The 22,881-nt window shown below is 40.4% G+C and overlaps 2 protein-coding genes across 2 annotated transcripts in view; one reads left to right on the forward strand and one right to left on the reverse strand.

Annotated features, from left to right (window-relative positions):
* Positions 1-1,267: 1,267 nt before the first annotated feature.
* LOC107186947 lies at positions 1,268-13,772 on the forward strand. Its single transcript, XM_015574920.1, has 5 exons — positions 1,268-1,282; positions 2,873-2,950; positions 10,097-10,288; positions 11,118-11,693; positions 11,799-13,772. The coding sequence occupies exons 1-5, from the start codon at positions 1,268-1,270 to the stop codon at positions 13,770-13,772; spliced, it is 2,835 nt and encodes a 944-aa protein (XP_015430406.1).
* A 2,942-nt stretch (positions 13,773-16,714) lies between these two features.
* Positions 16,715-22,881, reverse strand: part of LOC107187070 (low-density lipoprotein receptor-related protein 2) — a 43,883-nt gene continuing 37,716 nt past the window's right edge. The window contains exons 8-19 of the mRNA XM_015575068.1: positions 22,266-22,824; positions 21,948-22,191; positions 21,266-21,873; positions 20,883-21,175; positions 19,840-20,357; positions 19,533-19,770; positions 19,200-19,454; positions 18,622-19,128; positions 18,143-18,519; positions 17,411-18,015; positions 17,235-17,334; positions 16,715-17,130 (exon numbers count right to left, since the gene is read on the reverse strand). Of these exons, the coding sequence (XP_015430554.1) occupies positions 16,852-17,130; positions 17,235-17,334; positions 17,411-18,015; positions 18,143-18,519; positions 18,622-19,128; positions 19,200-19,454; positions 19,533-19,770; positions 19,840-20,357; positions 20,883-21,175; positions 21,266-21,873; positions 21,948-22,191; positions 22,266-22,824 (4,583 nt within the window). The 3' untranslated portion in view covers positions 16,715-16,851. The remainder of the gene's footprint in view (positions 17,131-17,234; positions 17,335-17,410; positions 18,016-18,142; positions 18,520-18,621; positions 19,129-19,199; positions 19,455-19,532; positions 19,771-19,839; positions 20,358-20,882; positions 21,176-21,265; positions 21,874-21,947; positions 22,192-22,265; positions 22,825-22,881) is intronic.

Here is a 22,881-nt window from a genome sequence, read left to right on the forward strand (position 1 = left end):
ACATATATTTAACTTTTCATGACACGATAAATGCTATAGAGCGCTCCAAACAACGCTGACATCAATAGTACTGAATGACACTGATTTTCATCATAATTGGTACACACGATATTAAAGTAAAAAAAAAAATGTATGCTGCTCAAAATAATAGTGAGCTTGTTTTTATTCTCACCTGTCTGCATCTATCCTCATCTATGATAATTTTATTCTTATCTATCCTAATTCTATATATAAGTATATAGATTTTACAAAATTCAGAGAGGTGGTTCAAAATGATGTCTAATAAGTACGATTAGAACCTATGATTAAGTGGAATAGGGGCTCACATATAGTTCAAGGCAGATTAAAATTCTCATTTATTCTCAAATGTTCCTTTTTATTTTCAACTCTTCTCATCTACCTTCATTTATCCTTACCTATTCTAAACTGTTCTCATCTACCCACATTTATTCCCATCTGTCCTTATTTATTCTGAACTATTCTCGTCTATCCTTCTCCTATCCTCATTTATTCTCATCTATTCTTATTTATTCAAAACTAATCATATCTATCCTAATCTATCCACATTTATTCGCAACTGTTCTCATCTGTCCTTATTTATTCTGAACTATTCTCATCTATCCTTCTCATATCCTCATTTATTCTCATCTGTTCTTATCTATTCACATCTATCCTCATCTATCCACATTTATTCGCAACTGTTCTCATTTATTCTGAACTATTCTCATCTGTCCTTCTCCTATCCTCATTTATTCTCATCTGTTCTTATTTATTCTTATCTATTCACATCTGTCCTCATCTATCCACATTTATTCGCAACTGTTCTCATCTGTTCTTATTTATTCTGAACTATTCTCATCTGTCCTGATCTATCCCCATCTATGTCGACGGAATATAAGCGCACATTTGGGGACCAAGATACATCGATATTATCGGTTGCAATTTATTCCGTATAATATCCTGATCCCGAGCTTTCATCGGTTCAAGAACCATGTCCGGCGATCGAGGTACTTCGGATGCTGTTCGAGGGATCTTTTAAAGGTGATCGTAGCTCTCTTCTCGGACTCCTTTGATGCGTGGGGATAACTGGAGCTACCAGTTAAGTCAAGTGTATCGCGCCGGGACGAAGTAGTACACTGTTTCTTTCCGGAGTGCGTGCATCGAGGTTCCAGGGGATTGGCAACAACCGGCAGAACACCCGAGACAAGAGCATCCATCGGACGACTAGGCGAGGGCAGGAACTACTGTCCAGCGACTTGTGTTAATCATGAAGCTTCATCTGGTAAGTATCCCATTCAGTTCTTTTCACCTGTATTTTTTTTTCCTGTTCACACAGTTTTATTTTTACTTCACCGAATCCTCGCACATTCGTCTTTTTAAGACTTCAGAATACGTGTGGTCGTGGTCTGAACAAAAATTTTAAAATGGAATTAAATAATCGTTATTTAAATTCACTTCATTTTCCTAAATTAATATTTCTTTCATCTGAATTAACGTTTCACTAAGTCTTCCTTAATTAATATTTGTTTTCTTTGAATCATCATTTCACTTCATCTTCCTAGTCTGAATATTTTTTCTTGCTAATCAACAGGAAGAAATTACAATTGTAGTCTCAAAGTGTTAGAGGAGAATTGACTTCTAGATCTACATTTACATTCGCATCTATATTCACATCTATATCTACATCTATATATATCTATGTACACATTTATCTACATGTAAAATTCAAAAAGAAATTGATGTCCAATCATGTCCAACTGTATATCTACTTGTACGTAAACATTTATCTATATCTAACTGTATATCTACTTGTACGTAAACATTTATCTATATCTAACTGTATATCTACTTGTACGTAAACATTTATCTATATCTAACTGTATATCTACTTGTACGTAAACATTTATCTATATCTAACTGTATATCTACATCTATGTCTCTATGTATATTTCTGTATACCTATGCATCTGCATTTAAAATCTACCTAGAAGTTGTTTCTATATACAGTGTGGGCCTGTAAATAATATTTGGTGCTGCTTGTGCAACAAATTTTTTTCGAATTTGAGAGATTTGAAACTCTGCTGGAAATGGCTGCAAATTGAATAGGACTTGGTTAACGCGTCTGTTCATTGCATTCTGTTTCTACTTAGTATCAGCAAGAATACATAGATTATAGATGTTAGATGAATATTCAAAAATTGGACTTTCACGGAAATGAAGCATTATACGAATTAATTTTATCCTACATTTTCAAGTTATTTTTTTATGTAGAATAACCCTCCTGTATGTTTATATTTATAATCCATGAGGACATTGTTTAATTTTTTCTATTTTAATAATAACGCCCGTGTTACACCTCGTTCAGCCAGGAATGCATAATGGTTCCACGGTTTTGCACTAACGCGTTACTTTTAATTAATTCTTACTATGCAACCCAACTGTTAATCGTGTACGCAATTATTACAATTATCTGAGCGCTTACTCGACACCAAGAAGCGTGAAATTATTGATAATTAATATAATCTGGGCCACTGACGTGACCAACTGGAGTTCGAAAAACGAACGGGAAACCCTGCTAACAAAGACTAATTAATAAAACAGTCACTGACGAAAAATTTCATACAACAGGGTTCCTTTTAGTTTACTTTTTTCTGCTAATTATTCTACTGATAATTACTATTTAATTTTTATCATAAATTTTCTAATTATCCTAAATTTAATTACTAATTTTTTAATTATTCATCGTGATCTTATTAAAATTAGTAATTTCTTAATTATTTCTTACAGTTGTAGTTATTAATTTTGCGTGTGGTGATTAATGGGATAGAAGTGGTCGTGTAATGTAAATCATAGCTTCTTTGTTCTAAAACAGGTGGCTACGGCTGTGTGGATAGCAGCCGTGACAGCGACATTGGAATCCGATTCCCATGGAAACTGGAGCAACGAAAAGGTAAACGTAGAAAACTCTCCTGGCGGTTCAATACGTCTTGGTGTACGCAAATTTTCCCAGGGGTTTCATTTTCCCAGCCCTCCAACCGATCGGCCATTAAAATTCAGTCATTTACATAACCGAGGATACCAGCTCGATTCAATACTATTTGGCTAGTTGTTAATGAATTTTTAACAAAAATTACTTAGGGAACTTTTGTATCGCGAATGCTACTAGAATTCCTTTGGAATTCCAGAGGAATTCTTCTGAATACTATTTCTTCATCTATGATTAAATTACAAATAATTTTCTTAGATTATTTAATCTTACTTCAGCGTTTCGATTAATTTTACACTTGAACAAGGTGAATTCCATTGGAATTCCTCATGAATTCTGAATACTCTTTCCTCACTCATTGTTACATGGTCGCAATGTTTTCTCACAAATATTGTATTCTTATCAAAGTATTAACACCTTTTAATAAATTCTTCGTACTAAAAAATGGAATTCCAAGGGAATTCCACATTTTACCAAATATCTTTTTGTACATTATCTAACTTACTTACTGTAAATGTGGAATTCCGTAGAATTCCTTGGAATTCACATCGTTTGGAAAGTTTTCCCATCGATCAGTTCGTACCTCGCCAGTAATCGGTCACGAAGAAAGCATTTTGAGGAAGTAATACCCGGCAATGGCCTCTTCGAGTCATTACGCGACGATGACTCGCCGTATGGAAATGTTCACGTGTATCAAGGAAATGAAATTTTATTTATGGACAGTTCCATTGGCTCCCTGACACTGATAGACAAAATGGCAGAGGCGAACTTTCAAATTCGTCGAAAGAAATTGCATCTGATACCTCCACTCTCATTATTGGAATTACTTCGTCGGTTTTACTACTGGAAATTCAGGAAATATTAACCCAGAATTTGCCTCTTCGTACCTTTATAATCGAAGTATTCGTCTTTCTCTTTGAAACTGCGCACCTGACTTCTGATTTTAACAATAAACTTCCAATAATATTTCTCATTTTAATCAACATTTTTCAAATATACATTATTATTAATGTTTAAACAATTATTAATTTCAATATAATAAAACCACATAACAATTATGTCAACTTGTAATAAATCAGATGAATGAAATGACGAAAAATATAGTGACTGTAAAATTAACCAATCGAAATAGTATAATAGAATCTTTACATTAAAACATTACAAAACTATAAACATACAATGGCACCTGGGTCTTTGAACTTCTTTTACTTTTATTGCATTATTCATGATCTGAATATAAAATAAATAAAAACTAAATCAACGGTTCTGCTTTAATGGAAAATGTTAACGAGCCCATATAATTACCTCGGAAAAAGTGTAAACACTTTGTTCGACCGTTGTACAGATGCAATCTTATCCGCGTGCTCCCACGTTATAGGAGAACAGCAACCGTGTTTGGGTGAACGACGGAGAGCGGAAGTTACTTTCGACAGAGGACGAAACGAAATAAAGTATAATGCTAAGCGAGTTTCGTTCGCCTTACGTAAAACCGGGTGAACCTTTCACGCGCATAACCTCCCCGAACCGATATACAGAGAGACACACCAAGCCCCGTCGAGACACATCCTTAACCTTCGGGCATAGAAATCTTTAACCTCGATCTACTTGCGGGCGTCTTTCAAGTGCCACTTCGTGTACAGGTAGCGACCAACACCCGCCGAGATCCCATCTACCATGCGGTTTCTAACTAGATTCTACGCCCAACACCGTCACATTTCTTCTGGAATCGTTCCCCCTGCATAGATTGAAGACTAAAATAACTGGGGGCCATATATTAGGGGGCATAGAGTGAATACCAAAAGGGGAAAGAATATAATTGACATAGATTAATATATGTTGAACATAGATTAAAGAGCAAGGCTGAAAAAAAACAGATTAAAGATTTAAGAATTGAAGAAAAATGGTTGAATCATTAGCCCAATATAGATGAAACACCAAAAGACTGAGGGACATGTATTAGGGGGCATAGAGTGAATACCAAAAGGGGAAAGAATATAATTGACATAGATTAATATATGTTGAACATAGATTAAAGAGCAAGGCTGAAAAAAAAACAGATTAAAGATTTAAGAATTGAAGAAAAATGGTTGAATCATTAGCCCAATATAGATGAAAGAGCAAAAGACTGAGGGACATGTATTAGGGGGCATAGAGTGAATACCAAAGGGGGAAAGAATATAATTGACATAGATTAATATATGTTGAACATAGATTAAAGAGCAAGGCTGAAAAAAAACAGATTAAAGATTTAAGAATTGAAGAAAAATGGTTGAATCATTAGCCCAATATAGATGAAAGAGCAAAAAACTGAGGGACATGTATTAGGGGGCATAGAGTGAATACCAAAAGGGGAAAGAATATAATTGACATAGATTAAAGAGCAAGATTGAAAAAAAACAGATTGAAGATCTAAGAATTGAAGAAGAATGATTGAATCATTAGCCCAATATAGATGAAAGACCAAAAGACTGAGAGACATGTATTAAGGGGCATAGAGTGAATACCAAAAGGGGAAAGAATATAATTAACATAGATTAATATATGTTGAACATAGATTAAAGACCAAAAAGGAAAACAACGTGTTGATAGATTAATATATGTTGAAGAAGATAGATTAATGATTCGAGGAAAAGATTCTTCATGGAAGCAGTCAATGCAGACAGCTTAGAATATATAGATATAGATGCAGTGTCCAATCTATTTAGACATTAGAGATTTGAAACTGGAATCTTTACTATATTCTTCAAATACCACTGAATAATTCTAATTTATAGAAGATTGGAATAATACATGGAAGATCTTATAATCTTCATAGTCTCCCATTCTATGACACCACTGATTACATAATCTATCTTAAAAATGACTGGTCCCTGATATAATCCAATCTGAATCCAAATAATTGTACGTTCATCTGTTTCTCGGCCACGTTCATTTCTCACAGAACAAGGTGCACGCAACCGAATGACAGTTGGGTGATAGATGCCCAGTCCTGCTCGACCGTTTCATAAAACATGTAATTGACAGACTGAGAGGCAGGTAAACGTTTCCGAGTAGAAACACAAGGGGAAAGTGTAAGCTGCACTTTGTTAGACGAGCAGAGGGGGGCTTGTCGGAAGAGAATAAGACCGGAGTGAAATGACCTAGCCTGCATGCGAAGGTTAAGGACGACTTTCACCTAAAACTTGCGGATGAAGGTTGACTCTGAAGGCCGTCGGTGTTCCCCAGTCGACACACACATTTATTACTCTGTCATGCTCGTGTAATATTAATTCTCACCAGGATTGGATTCTTATGTCTGGCCCATGATTTTCATCCACCACTTGATTGGTAGTCATATCATTGAGCTAACCTCAAATCTATTTTATTTCCAATTTTCATAAGAAGATGAATTAATTGTTATAAATCTAGGCCGATGGGATCAATTTGAGTATTGATTATAAAAATCTAAATACTGTAAATAAATATTTAACAGCCCAAGACCAACATTTGTGAAACAGATCCTCAACTGTTAGGCCTCTTTGAACTATTGATATTAGGGGATACATACTACCGGGTGATTCTACTTTCTCTTCGAGGATAATTTCTGTAGGTCACTTGTAGTGCGTTCAGCCGCACGTGAAACGCAATCTTCTGTAATTAGGGTTCTCCACCGTGCCACGGTCCATAAGGGAAAAAGAACGCTCCCGAACCGTTATACTGCCAGCTAGAACTCTTAATTAAGAGTTGTATCGGTTACAGTCGGCGGAAAACGCAGAATCTTCTTTAATCATCAGGTTTCCGGGCAATCACTGACAACATTCTTACCGTTTCCATGCGTTTAACTTTCCTCCTGCGCGCGTTCTCTTTTCTTAAAAAACAAACCCAATACACATAATTCAAATTTTTATGGACTATTTTAATAGACCTAGTTCAGGCTTAATACACCCGTCAAGACTTAATCGTGTTTTGATATCTAACTAAAATCGATCTACTTAATATTGATCCATTCATCTTGGACTCTGAATCACCAGATCTAATTTGGAACCTAATCTGAATCTAACAGTCCAATCTAAACCGAAATGGACAGAATCCAGAATTCATCATGTCTTGACGCCTAATTTGAAATCTAAATTGAATCTAACAGTCCAACTATAATAATGATCTACATTAATCTAGCCTGGATCTACAATTTGGACTTAAGTGAATCAGAATATTTAACTTCTAATTTCCTCAATAAAAGGCTCATCTTCTGACTTCGTAGAACTATTCTTCAGTCGGTTTAACGTTCCACAGTAATTCTTCAGCTAACGATCAGGTTTTCTCTGGTCCGAAAAATTTCCTCCAAATAAAAACTGCGAATACTTTCTCCGGGCACTTTCGGATGAAAGCTGGCCCCGACGGTGACCCACCTACTCTCCAAAAATTCCGCGAAAATGATCTCCCTCTCGTCCTTTCTCTTTCTCTGCTCCTCCCTCTTCAGTCGGTGGCCAACCTGTTCCACCGGACGTTGTTTACGCTTCATTTATTCCGATTCAAATTTCCCGCGCGTCGAATAGAAATTCGTACACTTCTGTACGAGAGTTGTGAAAGTGTTTGAAACGAAGAAATTCAAATCTTGATGAATGAAAAAATAAATAATTAACAACGGAAATCAGAGGCATTGTCCTCTTCCGCCATTGTAATAATACAGGTGTTATTTAACCAGTAAACACATTCCTTCTGACCTTTGTAATTGATGTGAACGTAGGATTAGGTCAAACCTCAATGTCGATTTCCATCGTCTCGAATTTCCCATTAAGAAAAACATTTTTCATTCGTCGTTACGGTAACAGAAATACGTGGAAATATTGAAAAAAAAAAAAAAAAAAGAAATATCAAGCATCAGTGAAAATAAGACTCGTTTCGGTATACGGGCCTTTTGGGGAGAGAAACAGCAAGAGCTCTCAGAATTCATTGGCAAGTTTCACCGGTTGCGGAGATCAGGTTTCTGGCTAATTTCCGTCGCTGTGAGCTCTGCAGCACAGAAACGGAAGGACATATTGGGAATTATATTTGTCGGATATATTGGAATTACAGGTATGCACACACTGCCAAAGAAATAGTATTCGATTGTAAGTGGTGGGAAAGATACAGTGGAACTTCTAAAAATTTTGTTACCACAACCTTTCTCACATTTTGTCTAACCCTCTTTACAGGGATGTGAAGTAAATGGAAGATTCTTTAGAACTGTCGTGTCTCCTCAGATCCAGTGCACATTGCAATGTATAATAATTTTAACAATTGTTCTGAAACTACCTTGACTATCCACGAATATTCTTCTAATTCACATAACCTAAAAGGACGATGGCTATTCCCAAATACATATAAATTCTAACAATCCAAATAACCGACAAACACAGTCTATTTAGGCACCAAGACTAAGTCTGCCCTTGAAAACTCGGTAACAAATGTCTGACTTAATGGGGCACCGGTACCGGAAGTCGACTAACCTATACGAGCTAGGGTAGATGTCCCATCACTGCCACTTCAAGATTGTAGCGTAACTTCACTTAATCATTTCACCCGTTTAACCTAAAAATCGTCCCCGTTCGGAGCATAATATTATTTAACACCTCTTTCACTAACAAAAATAAACTTACATACATTAAATTCAAATTGTACTTTCATTTTTCAACATTACTTTTTACATACCAGGTACATGCAAGTAAATACATTTATTTCTTTATTTAGTCCCAATTTAATAACAAACCTTTTTGTGACAGTGATAATATTAGGGACACACTATCAGTAATTGGGACTTGACACACCCGAAAAAAAATATGGCTTCCGCACTCCACCGGTTAGGATATCGTCCAGGTAACTGGGTCTCTACATCTGGCGACAGAATATCTCCCAAGGAGATGTAAACAAGAAAAAAAAAAGAATGGCTAAAGTGATCCTCGAAAGGCTCAAAGCGATCCAGACAGGGAGTTGCCGTTAGAAACTCGCGATCGAGACTCCGCTACGCACCAATGGAGCGTTCGTGGGCCCGGTCGCGGGCCAAACACACTGTTTTACTCTTAATGCGACTTTGAACTCACGGGCGCTCGACTCTCACTAGTTTTTCTTTTGCTCCGCGAAGCTGCAAGAATGCGGCGCGCATCCTTTTTCCCGTTTCTCCATTCCTCTCGCTCGGAACCCCGCACAGGAGAAAGGAAGACCGACGTTGGTACCGTAAAGTCCACCTTTCTCTCATCCCGGCTCACCGGTTATTTTCAGCCTCCCGGTGCTACTCCACTTTAGCAAAATTCGCCGGTACGAAGCCACCAGGCTACGTCGACATTTCTCTCTGATCCTTGCCACGACTGGTCTATCAACGTCACACGGATCGTTCCTGGGCTGAGGAGTTCTGTGGCCCAATAGAACCCTCTCAGAAACCAAACTGATCCAATATCCTATAAGTTACTATTCTCATAAGAAGATTATGGGAAATGGAATTTTTAATATTTGTAATTACAAGATTGTAAATTTAGAACTACAATGATTTTCTGTGCCTTGGGTCCCATGGAGTTAATCAGTTTAGCTTCTGGGAGGTCCACATTCCCTTCAGATGTGCTTGTCCCATAGGGGATGAAGTGTTATCTGACTACTAAGATGTAGGTTATCCGATTGAATATGAAAAACTGAGTTAACTCTAACTTTGACACTTCAATTTAAAGTTCGGACACAAAATAGTTATTTGAAGAGATGAGTTAGGGTCAGAGCCTTCAGAAAGTTGAGATACAAAGTAATCATTTGAAGCGAGGAGTTCAGGAAGTTATAGACTTGAAATCTCGAGTTCAATTTTATATTTCGATTCTCTATAGGTTCGAGACACGATTCTAGAACATTTTCATAGATGATTTTCCACTCCTACCTGTAACAAATTAGGTCAGGCGTTCAGCCTCGCCCACTGGCTAGACTTCAAGCAATTCCCTTTAGTAATAACACAAACAATATGGAGATTTACTTAACAATATGTGTTCATAACATCATTAAAATTAATTCCTTGAAAGTCTCTAATTTTCAGTCAATTATCACCACTATTTTCTATTCGCCGTAACATAACCTAAAACGAATTATGGTCATCGGTTAACAGAACATTTTTCACAGGTGGTTCCAGAACGGAGGTACGATAAAGGTGATGGCCAAGCAAAGGAAGAAATAAAAGTCCTCGAAAGCCACTATATACTCAACGTCAATCATAATGAAGGGATCCGTAACTCTACTCAGCCCAACAACCCTGACGACGCGAAGAACGAGGCGTTGAAGCTCATCGCCTCGAATGAAAATAACGCTGCCACGGTTAGTATCCGAACGGAAAGTAAAATTTCAATAACCCATTACCTCCACGGTTAATCGATCAAACTGAGTAACAGGTGATTTACTTGCTTTCCCTTCCTGATCGGCTGGAAAGTTCATTCACTTTCGACGTCACGTTGAAAACGCTGAATAACGTCGAGGAAACAAGGAGTCCAATTTATCAGGACGATATAAAATCATCGTGTTTCACAGAAGTTAGGTTTTTTAATGGAGAAACGCGACTCGTTGCGTCAGAGATCTCTCGTGTAACGTAAATTCCACATATTTCCCATCCTCGATGACCCTTCGAAACACGCTTTCACTCGATCAAACGCAAAAGGAAACGCTCCGACCTCTCTGGAAACGATTATTATTCTGATCGAATGCGTTACCATTTCTTGTGCAACCGGCCATAAATTGATACTGAACTACTGGGAAAATGTGTTCCCAAGTTTGGCCTGATGTACCAGAGAAATTCGACCGGAATAGCAATTACTGTTTAATTACACCGTTCATCGATTCGAAATTATGTAAATCCACTTTCTTATCTAACATTCGTGAATGGTGCTTCCACAGAAAGCAAAATTATAGTGTTACATAAAGATACAGTTAGATATCACGTAATGTCTTTAATTGGTATAATGACGATATCAGGACAATCTAACTGGTGTTTAAGTTGTCTGCAGATTGATAAAACTCTTACTAGTAGCTTGTAATTAGACTTGATGTAGTGACTATATAAACGTTAAACCAATTATAACACTCACAAGTGGTGTAACATCGAATGAAACTATTATACATACTTCTGTATTCCATTTCCTCTATTTTTCAGAATGGGACATATAGTGACAACCCACAACGCTTCTCCAAGCAACTGGTTCAACCGTACCTGTTCCACAGGGAAGAGAAACAACCTCAGGAAAGTACTATAAGTGAATCAAATACTGTTCAAAGACCGACAAGGACCAGTCAGAATACATCCAACGATGCTGTCACAGTGGAGTATCTTCCATCACAAGAGATTACGGTTACTCAGGATTCAAACATACCACCCAAATACCCTGTTGCCCAAGAGAACAGCTCCAACGACCTAGGTTATTCTGTTCCCGACGATAAACTGGACGTAGAAGCAGTTGGAGAATTCGGTCAGAGAGTTCGTTCGCCACTATTGAGGCAAAGAAACAACAACTTCAATCGAGTGAAGTCCAGACAGCCTGTTGACACTGTATCCTCTTCCGAAGACTACAGAAAACAGCACAGAAAGTATTTTAGACCCTTAGGGACTAAGAAACTGAACGTTTCAGAAAGTACTCTGAACACGTCCTCCGAAGATCGAGTTATCTTTTCACCGGTTACAACCGGAGAACCACAGAGAATTCTTAAACAGAAGGATATTGAAGAGGATACGGTTAAAATTGATTTTCATCGGAATAATAAAGTGACACCAATAAGTATACCCTGGGTGAGCGAAGAAACAGTATCTCAATCAGTCACTAGAGATCACAAAATAAAGAAGCACAACTTGGACCTGCATTACACTGTCTCGACCAAGGATACTATCTCGTCCACTGTCAGCCCAACAGTGACAGTGTCCCTTGGAAAATTCTCTGGCCCAATTGTGGTGCCTGATCTGCCTCGTCAGAAGAAATATCCTTCAGCCATAACTGATTATTTAGCAAATAATGAGGCAGCCAAACCAATCCCATCAGAACCTACGAGAACAAAGGGATCAGATGCAGGATACCTAGCAGCTCCACCAGTTATTCTGAATCCCCTTCAGGTTGGCGTTGCGTTAATGAATGCAAAGGAAGATTTAAATTCGTTCAACGACCCTGTCACATTAGCCAAAGACTATTCCCAAGATGAGATTCAACCCCCAGAATCCGTTGTTTCTAATCCAGCCAGTGCTGTTCAAAATGACTCTATAGATTCAGGTAATTCTAACCTACAAAATGATCAATTGTCAGAACAGGAGCAGATCTCTGAGACACTGAACTCCCCTGCACATTCGGTCGAGATTCAGAAATCGGTAGAGATATATCACACAGCGCCTATACAGGAAATACATTATCCCATGGAGTATGTACCAAATATCGAGCAACCTCTACCGAAGCAGAACGACTACAGAAAGTTTCAGAAAAATCAGTTGTTCAAGGATAGGAGACCTGGCCAGCTCAATGTCTACAAAAGCAATGAAATCACCGATGAAATAATTCCTGTTAATAGTCAAGACAGAGATCGTTACGAGTACAACGTAAATGAAAATGATGTTGTCTATTCGGCTACTAATGGACAAGTGGATCAAGTGTACCGTCCAGTGGATAACAAGCCTGTGTTTGGGGTTAGGGAACAATTGGACAATTCACAACCTTCTGGACTTCAGGGGAACCCCGAAAAAGGTCAATCAACGATCGTCTCGCAACAGCCCTCCAGAGTGGTAGAGGACTTATCGAGTCTAGCAAACTTGGAAAGTTCTCAAGGTACCCAAGAGGTTCCTCAAATTCTATTATCCAAACCTACAAACGATCCAACAGAACTCAGGCTGTTAATGTCCGCGCCACAACCGTACCCTGTTGAAAAGATCATCGAGAAGACAGTCCACGTGCCTCACGCCCTAGACGTGGTAGAGAAAACTGTGCCTTATCCAGTGGAGAAGGTAATAGAGAAACAGATAACAATCCCACAACCGTTCCCCGTGCATGTGCCAATCGACAGAATAGTGGAGAAGCAGATACGTATCCCTTATCCAGTGCATGTGGAGAAGGTGATCGAGAAGAAGATACCCTTTACGATCCAGAGGTTGATCATACCGTTCCCAATGCATCACTTCAGAGTGCCACAATCAGTTCCAATCCCGATAGAGAAGATAGTGGAGAAGCCTGTAGAGAAGCCAGTGCATATATCTAGGCCGTATTCCCTAGAAGCTGCAAAGCTAGTTAAATCTGTGACGATTCCAGTTTATAACGTTCAGAAAGATGAGAATTACCAACCACTAGTGATCAGACAGCAAAGTTTCCAAACATTACCTGGGCCCTCGTACAGCTCTATAGGCGATGATCAGGTTTATTACAACACCACACAGCTATATGGTCTCGGTTACGCAGCCTTAAACCGCCCCTTAGGCAGGCAACAAGTTGTACATACACTGCCAAAGAAGTTTGGATCGTACGGAGTCCAGTATCCGCATTCTGTCGCTTATTCGGCGTTGGTTAACAATGGCAATTCTTTGTCCTACGGTAGGGGCAACGTCGAGAAGGATAAAATCCACGACGAATACGTGGGTCCTGTGCCGAGAAAAGCCCTAATAGGAATACAATCGAAATCAATACAGTACAGCCCACCGAATATCCAGGCGACTATGAGGAGAACCAGACAAGAGGGAGGGAATACTGGTAGCTTTAGACAGTCGAAGATGGAATATGGTTTCAAACCACCTATGGTGCCTTCTGTCCAATATGACGAGCAAACTGCCACTAAAGTGGAGTAGATACGATGATGGTATAATTCTGAGAAACGATTATTTATTATTACAGTAGGTTGGAGACAATGTGAATACATTTTTTTCCGATGGCAAAAAGGGTGCTGGGTTTCTAACGTCCACGCAACCTCTCCCCTTTTAGTCGCCTTTTACGACAAGCAGGGGATACTGTCGGTGTATTCTGATCCCCACCAACAGGGTGTTCGAATTTGAGAGGAGAATGTATGACGAATATTTTTTTTTTTTTAACGGTCACCCATCTTTCCTTTGTACGCGGACCAATGCTGTTTGACTTTGCAACCTCACATGAGAAAACGTATCTCTTGTGCACTGTAGTTTTGTGATCATCGAAAACTACTTAATTGTATCATGATTAGTGGTATATGAAGATGTGTGTATGAAAGAAAGTAGTATATTTATTAAATATATAGACGTATATTAAAGAGATCACTGTATAATTAATTGTTCATTGGATAAAATCTTGCTTGACGAGTTTTGTACACGTGGTTGTACTAAATTAATTATACGATTTGGTTTAGACGTTGAAGACTGATAGCATTAATGGTAGAAATGAATCAAAAAATATTCAACGTTTGTGACACACCAGCATCGCATTGCGACTGAAAACTTTTTCGAATTTAACAAATATTTTGATGCCATTTCATTGAATGTGAACTCTGTAATAAATGAAACGAAAGATTGTTATATATATATAAGTCTGAAATGTCCTTTGGAGTTAATATCTCCATATTCTATAATTAATTGTTGAAAAGGAAATGTATAGTTGCCTTTCTAACAATTACATTCCATAAATATATTTGTCGTCTTGTTCTTGAATGTACCGATGTGTAAATGAATTTATAAATAAGTTTTACTTTGTACACTTATATCTTTAACAGATTAGGATGTAATTTTGTATAGATCATTTGTAATATCAAGTAAGCTGGTTTTGTAATATTTTCAAAATAAACTTATTTTCTGATACCCAGAAATTCCTGTTGATTTTATGATTGTATCCCTCAAGATTCTACTCAAGCAAACCTGCTTACAGGTGGAATGAAAGCACGTTGTTAAACTTCATTATTTATTCTTGGACGGTACCTGTTTAATATTTGAACAATATATTAACAATCATTATCTCGTCGGCTCGATAAAAAAATACAGAAAATACTGATACAGTTAAAAATAAAATTAGGACACTCTGGAGCCCCGCCCAGGATAAATTCATTTCCAAGGATGCCTGATGCGCAATAATTTACCCATACGCACTTACATACATAAATATACATATATTCAATGTACAGTAGAATCTTGATTCTCCAGTGACTTGATGTATCTTTCTATTATAACGTATCACTTAATATGACAGTTCATTGATTTATTCAACACTTCTTCAAATTTCAAAATGATTACTACAAATCTACCACTATTTGCAAGATAAGAAAAACTTTAATGTGAAGTTGATGGACGCTGGTAAAGAGAAAAGAAAAAAAAACTGAATGATCAAGAGTATGTTAACAATCTGTATAATTTTATGGAACGTACAACAACAAAACTCCAGATTCGAAAGCTTACAAATTACGCCTTCCCTAAAGGATACTTCTCTTAACCGGTCTACCATAATCGAGATTCTACTGTACCGAGATAAAAATCTTTCTTTCTTTAAAAAAAAAAAATAATAAACAAATTCCTCTCACTCTATTTGAGACGTACGACAGGTAGTACGCTTTTGTTCGTAAAAAAAAAAAAAAACAAGATCACCATTTGCACACTTGGACCCAATTTGTAATTTACGATCACAGTTGCTACGAAAGAAAAACTGTACACTGACGTTCCCCGCGCATAATCTAGAAAAATGTACAACATAACAACGCCTCTCACGTGGCCGAGCAAACACTGAGAGAAGAAACGGTGAAGAAAGAGAATATAACTTTTGTTTTTGCGCACGCGAGATTCGTCCCTCCTCCACTCCCCTCCGCCACGCGAAGAAAACGCTTTGTTCTGTGAGGTGACCACACACGCTCGTCGAGGCCGTGTTTCCCTTAACCTATAAAACCAACCGTTCAACAACCGTCCTTGCGTCTTTCTTTTTTTTTACTCGTGCCTCGAGTTGCTCCCGAAAGTATGGAATGTTTTTGTTTCTTTATGGTACATGGACAACGTGAAAATAATAAAATCTGCGATAAATCGTATTTACAAGACTTACAAATCGCACCTAAGATGACACGATCTCGCCATTCACTGCACTTCGATCTTCGGAATAATTTTTGGAAAGCGCGTATTGCTTGATATTTGCTCGCCTGAAAATTTTTTCTTTGTCCTACCAAAACTGTCATTACACAGTTTCGGTGAATTTATTGCACTGATTTTCCGTGTGTCTCTGCAATGAAATTTCGAATACCGGTGATCGCTGCAAGAAAGAAGTGCAATAGATACGAGAGCATCCCTACGTATATAGAAGCAGTGGCGTAGTCAGATGGACTTTCTGGGCTTTTCTTTCTCTCTCTAACAACACACAGTAAACTCCTCGTCAGACACACATCACCAAAAAAACAGTAATTTCACCGCGAGATCCATACAATAATTTTTCACTCTGTTGCTTATAATAATAGGTTAAAAAAAGATTCGTAATTTTCAAAAGTTTCACAATGGACAGAACACACATTCAGTCGTATGCTCCACAGACATTCTTCTTCGTCGAATTGGATGAAATTTATGTAAACAAAAAAAGATCATAATATGATAAAAACAAGGTCTGGTTTTAAGGAGTCGCTCTGTTACCTCTCCGCCAGAACCAGTCCTACCATGATCTAACCTGTAAAACCGTTCCCATTATACACTCACAAATCCATTAGTTCGTGCCTTGATTGGTAATAATTATTAGACAGAAATGAAAACATTGGTCATTCAAGGCTCAATACTAATTACACACGTAGAACTATACGGTCCCAGATAAGAACAATGTAACAATTGCAACACATTTCTCAGACAGTCGAGGGGGTTTCCCTGTCGTGTTGGACTTCTGCAGAATCGATCCCTCTCCCCGTCGAACTTCCAACTACGTCACTGCGCAAAAGAGTTAAACTATCTAACATTCGGACTTGTCTTCCTCAACCAACTGCTGCGTGTCCTTCCCCGAGTCGACGGGCGTGGGGTCGAGTTCCCTCCTCTTCAGGTGCAACTGCGGCGGTTCTTTATGCTGGATACTGGATGGTTTCATCTCAGCTGGTAACTCGTACATATTACTCGCTCCTGTACCATTGGTGGCGCCTGTTGTCTCAGTGTTCACCGCATCGTACATAGGATTACTGAAATCTCTGTTCTTGTTGCTTACGTCACCAAGGTTATACTCTACATCCAATGGTTCCTGTATAAACAAATTGTACGCATACATTCTTACTACATATTTCTTTCCTCTTGCACATATACATCCTAAACAATCATTAAAAGACATACACAGGCCTTACGTACCATTCTTTCATGAGCTGGAACACCAAACTCGACATTGCTACCCTGTCTGAAGGACACACTCTGAGCACCGGTTAAGCTGCCAAGCCCACCAGGCTTACCACTATAAATTAAATACATACGTGTTGATTTTCTACAATATATTTACGGATCTTTCATGTTTTTGGGGAAGTACTTACAACGGCCGTTTCTTGAGCACCATGATAACGGCGGCAGCTCCGAGAAGGACCAATACGGAAATGACAATAGGAATAACGATGGCAGCAGTGGCGTTGCTCGACCTAGCTGCCACCAAACCCACTTCGCAGAATTCACCGTAGTAGTACGGCGGACAGGCGCATTGTAATTTACTGTCCTCGACCTCCTGACAGAGACCACCGTTTCTACAGGGACAGATCCTTGGCGCAGGTAACGGTCTCTCGTTCGTCGCGTCGCAATGCCGCTCGTTCGTTCGCATAGAGTCTGTCTGTTGAAGTGGACCGATACTGTCCGAACAGAGGCATCGATTCCCACCGGGGATCGGTACACAGAGATGCGTGCATTGATCGTCGTGGCAGAGATTCCTCAGGGTTGTATTGTATCTCAGCTGATGGTAGACTCGGACACCACCGGGTGCTAGCAGGTCGTTGACGATAGTCTGCGGCACGCCTCTGCCGAACTTGTCTTGCTTGATCAGTTCGCCGGTCCGCCTGGTTGTCCAATAGAGACTACTTTCGAAAACGTCCAACGACACTGGATGCTTCAGAGTGTCACCCTTTAGTATCACCTTCCTGTTTGTGCCATCCTGCAATAAATTTAAAAATTCGAATTTCATATATACGCCATCAGAGCGCGCCAAGTGTTCCTAACCTAACCTATGACAGTAATAATCCAGTAGTGGGAGATAAGGTTAGGATCTCTTGAAGTCTCACCTGTGAAATGGACTCTATGGTGTTGAGCTTGCCGTCAGCCCAATAAACAACATGATTCATGGAGTAATCGATGGCAAGCGCAGTGGGATGAGCGATTCGATCGGTGACCAGTTGTTTCCGTCTGTCGCCGTCCATCCAGGCGATCTCGATCTTCGGCTGGCTACCAGCGTCCGACCATATCGTCTTGCCCAGCTCAGGGTCCAGCACGATAGAGGTTGGAATCTCTAAGCCCACCGTGACCAAACTTCGACGATACCTGCCGTCCGATTTCGAGACCATTACTCGACCGAACGGCGTCGCTCCGGAGGAGTCGATCTCGGTCCAGTAAAGATTCCCAGAAATCCAGTCCACCGACAAACTGGTGGGCGTGGAATCGCCTGGAATTTGAAACGATTGTTGTATTCAATTGCATCAAGTCATTCCCCTGAACATTATATATGATTTTTTAATTTACTCTGGTAAGGAACAACTGTAATTACTTTTTATGTTAAGATCCTGCGCGTATCCAATTTTCGCCTGTCCACCCTTTGCGTTCACCATGTAAGATCTCTTGATTGTATTGTCGTGGCTGTCTATCCAGAACACGTATTCCGCTCTGGGGTCAAAGTCCACGGCCTGTACCCTTTTCTCGTTGGCGATCACCTCAAGCTCGTCCCTCTTGTGAAGCTCGTAGGCCCTGATCTCTGGCCCGTTCGCGAACAGTATCATCGCCTCGGAGTCCAATGCTTTGCAGACACCGCTATGGCTGTCGGATAGTTCGAAGCCCTGTCTGCACGAGCAAGCGTAAGTGCCGTTCAGGTTCGTACAGATCTGGGAACACTGGTGCTGGCCAGTGGAGCACTCGTCGATGTCCTCGCAATTCTTTTTATTGTCCTGTGCTATTATGTAACCGGGGTAACAGGCGCAAATGTAACCACCGTCGGTGATATTGTGACAGTAATGGGAGCAGCCGCCTTTGTTGCTGTCCAGGCAATGTTTATTGTGATCTGTAAAGAAAATTTAGGTCAGGATCCTGTTGTGGGCACCTTTTATTGTTCAATTACGTTAATGCACTTACGACAACCAAGCTCGTCGGAGGAGTCCCCGCAATCGTCAGATAAGTCGCAAAGCTTAGACCGTTCAACACACTTCTTATTGGCGCAAGTGTACTCGGCTATGGGGTCGCAAGGTCTAACTCTGAACGCACACATCGTCATGTTATTCTCATCAGACCCATCCCCACAATTGTCGATACCATCACACAATTGATACTTGGCGATACACTTGTGATTGGCACACTGGAACCTTCTTGCTGTGTCGCATTTGAAGTTCTCTGGAAGGATCCATCATCCAAATTAGACGGAGCTCTTCGACGCTATAGCTAGACAGTTATTAACATTAGAAATCTTACCACACATTTCCGGATTCTCATCAGACCCATCGCCACAGTCATCACTTCCGTCGCATATATCAGTCAGATAGGCACAGAGGTTGTTGTCGCACTGGAATCTCGACGGTGGACAGTACCTGCCACCTGGATACCGTGGAGGACATCCAATCTCATCACTCATGTCCCTGCAATCCCTGGTTCCATCGCACCTCAGATAAGAAGCTATACAGTGACCACTTGCGCATTGGAATGTATAATCCTAGAATAATAATATTGTATAACTTAATTGAATAAACACCCAAAAACTAAATCAATTTTGGGACTATACCTTGCACACGAATTTCTGACATCCATTCTCATCGCTGTTATCACCACAATCATCCTCGCTGTCGCACCTCCATCTAGAGGCAATGCATTTCCCATTGTCACAACGGAATTCAGACTCAGAGCACTCTCTGTAACGGTCCTTGCACATCGCCTCGGCCTCGTCGCTGCCGTCCCCACAGTCGTCGGCGAAATCGCAGAGCCATTGTTTCGGCACGCACCTGTTATTCGCGCATTTGAAGTCCATTTTGGGGTCGCATTTCAAGCAGTTCTCGGGTAGCTCGTCAGAACCATCACGACAATCGTCCTTTCCGTCGCAGAACAACCATTTGGGGATGCAACGGTAGTTGGCGTGACCTGGACACCGTTGCCAACCGGTGGTGCAGTTCTTCTGACGACACATGTACGCTGGCTCGTCACTGTCGTCGCCGCAGTCGTTGTCTGAGTCGCACATCCATACCTTCTGGATGCATCTGCCGTTCTTACAGGTGAATTCCGTGTTTGGATCGCACGTCCGGTTGTCTGGGAATTCGAATATCGATCAGCAATCGTGAATACATCAACTTTACCATATTTAAGGACGTATCGGAGGTACAATCCGAATTTGAAATTTGAATTGTCTTATTTTTTTACTCCTACAGAGGTATAATGTTATTTCCTGCATTATTTTCGATATTTTCCATATACTAAACCGAAACTTTTGATAACCAAAATGTTCTGCATTGAATTTTATAACCTTCAAATTTTGTCAAAACTGAAAACATTATTCAGCAGTACTAATAAAGAAATGTAACTTCAATAATAATTCAAGAAAAGATAAATTTGTATGTATCATGTAAAAGATTATTTTGAATATTACAGACAATTCTCGATTATTGTCTGGCTTGTTCTACACGATTATTGTCCAGGCGTTATCCCCACCTTTGGAGAGGGAGGGGAGGGGGGATTTACGACGGTCTCAAGCATTTTTTTGTTTTTGACAATAATCGATGGTACACTGTATTTTGAAGATAGGTCGGATAATCCTTAAATTGCATGTACACTCACGGCAAATAGCTGGATCCTCATCGCTACCGTCCTTGCAGTCGACATCACCGTCACACTTCCAAGACTCGTGGATGCAGCGTCCATTGGACTTGCATTTGAACTCCAGTTCACCACACTCCAACGAACAGTTGGCTTCGTCGCTCTTGTCACCGCAATCGTCTGCGCCGTCGCACACCGCCACGGTGGGTCTGCAGTTGCCATTCGCGCACTGGAAGACGCTGGGACGGCACACTCGTGAGGGGCAACTTGTTGGCTCGTCGGAACCATCTTTGCAATCCTTTTCGCCATCGCATCTTGGAGATAAAATACGAATTAAGGTATCTGCAGGGTAAGTGTATGCAGGCCAATGGTGGCAATGTACCGAAGGACTTGGGAGTACTTACTTCCAATACCAGGGTATGCATTTCTCGTCAGGGGGGCCGCAACGGTGCTGGCCACCGGTGCAATTGGCTCTGCAGGTCTTGCCGTCTTTCTCCAGCACAAATTGATTCGGACATTTACATTTGTACGATGTCACGCCTGGTTGGCCGTATCCCTCCAACAGATAGGAGCTCGCAGGTGGTGAGATAAGACAGAGATGCGAGCAACCGCCATTGTTCTCCATGCATGGGTTATTGTAGGGTAACTGTCGCAGGGGATGATACGCGTGGATATCGTATGGTCTGTGAGTGGTGTTGCGTAACGTTCGAATATTGGCTCCAGAGAATTTCTCAGCTCTCTGGATAGCCTTCAAGTTCCAGTCGGTCCAGAAGATGAAGTCGTCGAAGACAGTAATGGCGAAAACGTGTGGAACAGCAGCTCCCGTAAGGACCTTCCTTCTGTTATGACCCTCCAGATCAGCGAATGCTATGTAATCCAGATGAGCATCCGCCCAGAATATCTTGTCGGTGAAGTAGTCGATGGTCAAAGCATTTGGCCAGGCAATATCGTCCTCCCAGGTAAGGATCCTTGTGAAGTTGCTACCGTCCATTCCCACCTTACCTATGTACGCCTACAAATTTACAAAATTACAGGTAATACTGGACTAATAAGCCAGAACAGCCATGAATCTTTTCGAGGTTATACCTGCAGATACCAAGAAGTGAAGTACAAGTATCCAGTTCCAGGGTGTACAACAATAGCTCGTGGGTCTGCTACACCGGTCAGTAGAGTCTTCCTATTAGTTCCATTCAGTTCAGCGACGTCCAAATGTTTGGCATGTCGGTCCAACCAGTATAATTTCCTTCCTACCCAATCAACAGCTATTCCCTCCAACCCAAGGCTGTCGTGTCTGATTATCGGTTCTTTGTCCCCACCAGCAATGGGAGCCCTAAAAAGGGACGCGTTTTGTGAAAAAATATGTCTCAACATACTTCAAACTACATTTTTAGAACGAAAGTCTACCTGAATATGGTCTTGGCGGTAACGTCACAGAAATACAGCATCTGTTCAGAGTAATCCGCATCCAGGGCGACCACATTGATCAGATCCTGGTGCATCAGGCTGTAATTCGAGGCGTCGATGGACATGTTCCTGACGTAATACTTGTTGGTGAAGATGATCCAGGGCTTGATGTTGTCACGCCTTTTGCAAGTGCGCTCGTCAGCTGCACGGTCGTACCAATACTCGTTGCATTTGCAGTAGAAGCTACCAGGCGTGTTCTCGCACTGTTGGCTACAGACCTGCGGTGTCTCCACACACTCGTCTATGTCTTCGCAAGCTTTCCCGTCTGCCAACAGTCTGTAACCTGGGTTACATTCGCAGTAGTAACCGGTCGGCGTGTCCACACACTTGTGTCCACATTGGTTCACCTCGACCCGCGCGCACTCGTCCACATTGCAGTGAGCCGGTTCGTCGCTCTCGTCAGCGCAGTCAGGCTCTTTGTTGCAGACCAAACGTTGGTCAATGCAGTTCCCATTCGCGCACATAAATTCCCCTGGATTTGGACAGGTGGTGTTCTTCACTTTCGGTGCTGCAACAACAGAAAGCGTGTAACGATACGTGACCTCCAAAAAATTCC

Source organism: Dufourea novaeangliae, unplaced genomic scaffold (assembly GCF_001272555.1).
Source record: "Dufourea novaeangliae isolate 0120121106 unplaced genomic scaffold, ASM127255v1 scaffold96, whole genome shotgun sequence".
Taxonomy (NCBI): domain Eukaryota; kingdom Metazoa; phylum Arthropoda; class Insecta; order Hymenoptera; family Halictidae; genus Dufourea; species Dufourea novaeangliae.

What these genes read in the sequence shown, in the direction of transcription:
- LOC107186947 (XM_015574920.1), top strand. An exon ending in GAAACTGGAGCAACGAAAAG is followed by an intron (nt 2,951 to 10,096) that starts GTAAACGTAGAA and finishes CATTTTTCACAG; the next exon opens with GTGGTTCCAGAACGGAGGTA. An exon ending in AGGATATTGAAGAGGATACG is followed by an intron (nt 11,694 to 11,798) that starts GTTAAAATTGAT and finishes CACAAAATAAAG; the next exon opens with AAGCACAACTTGGACCTGCA.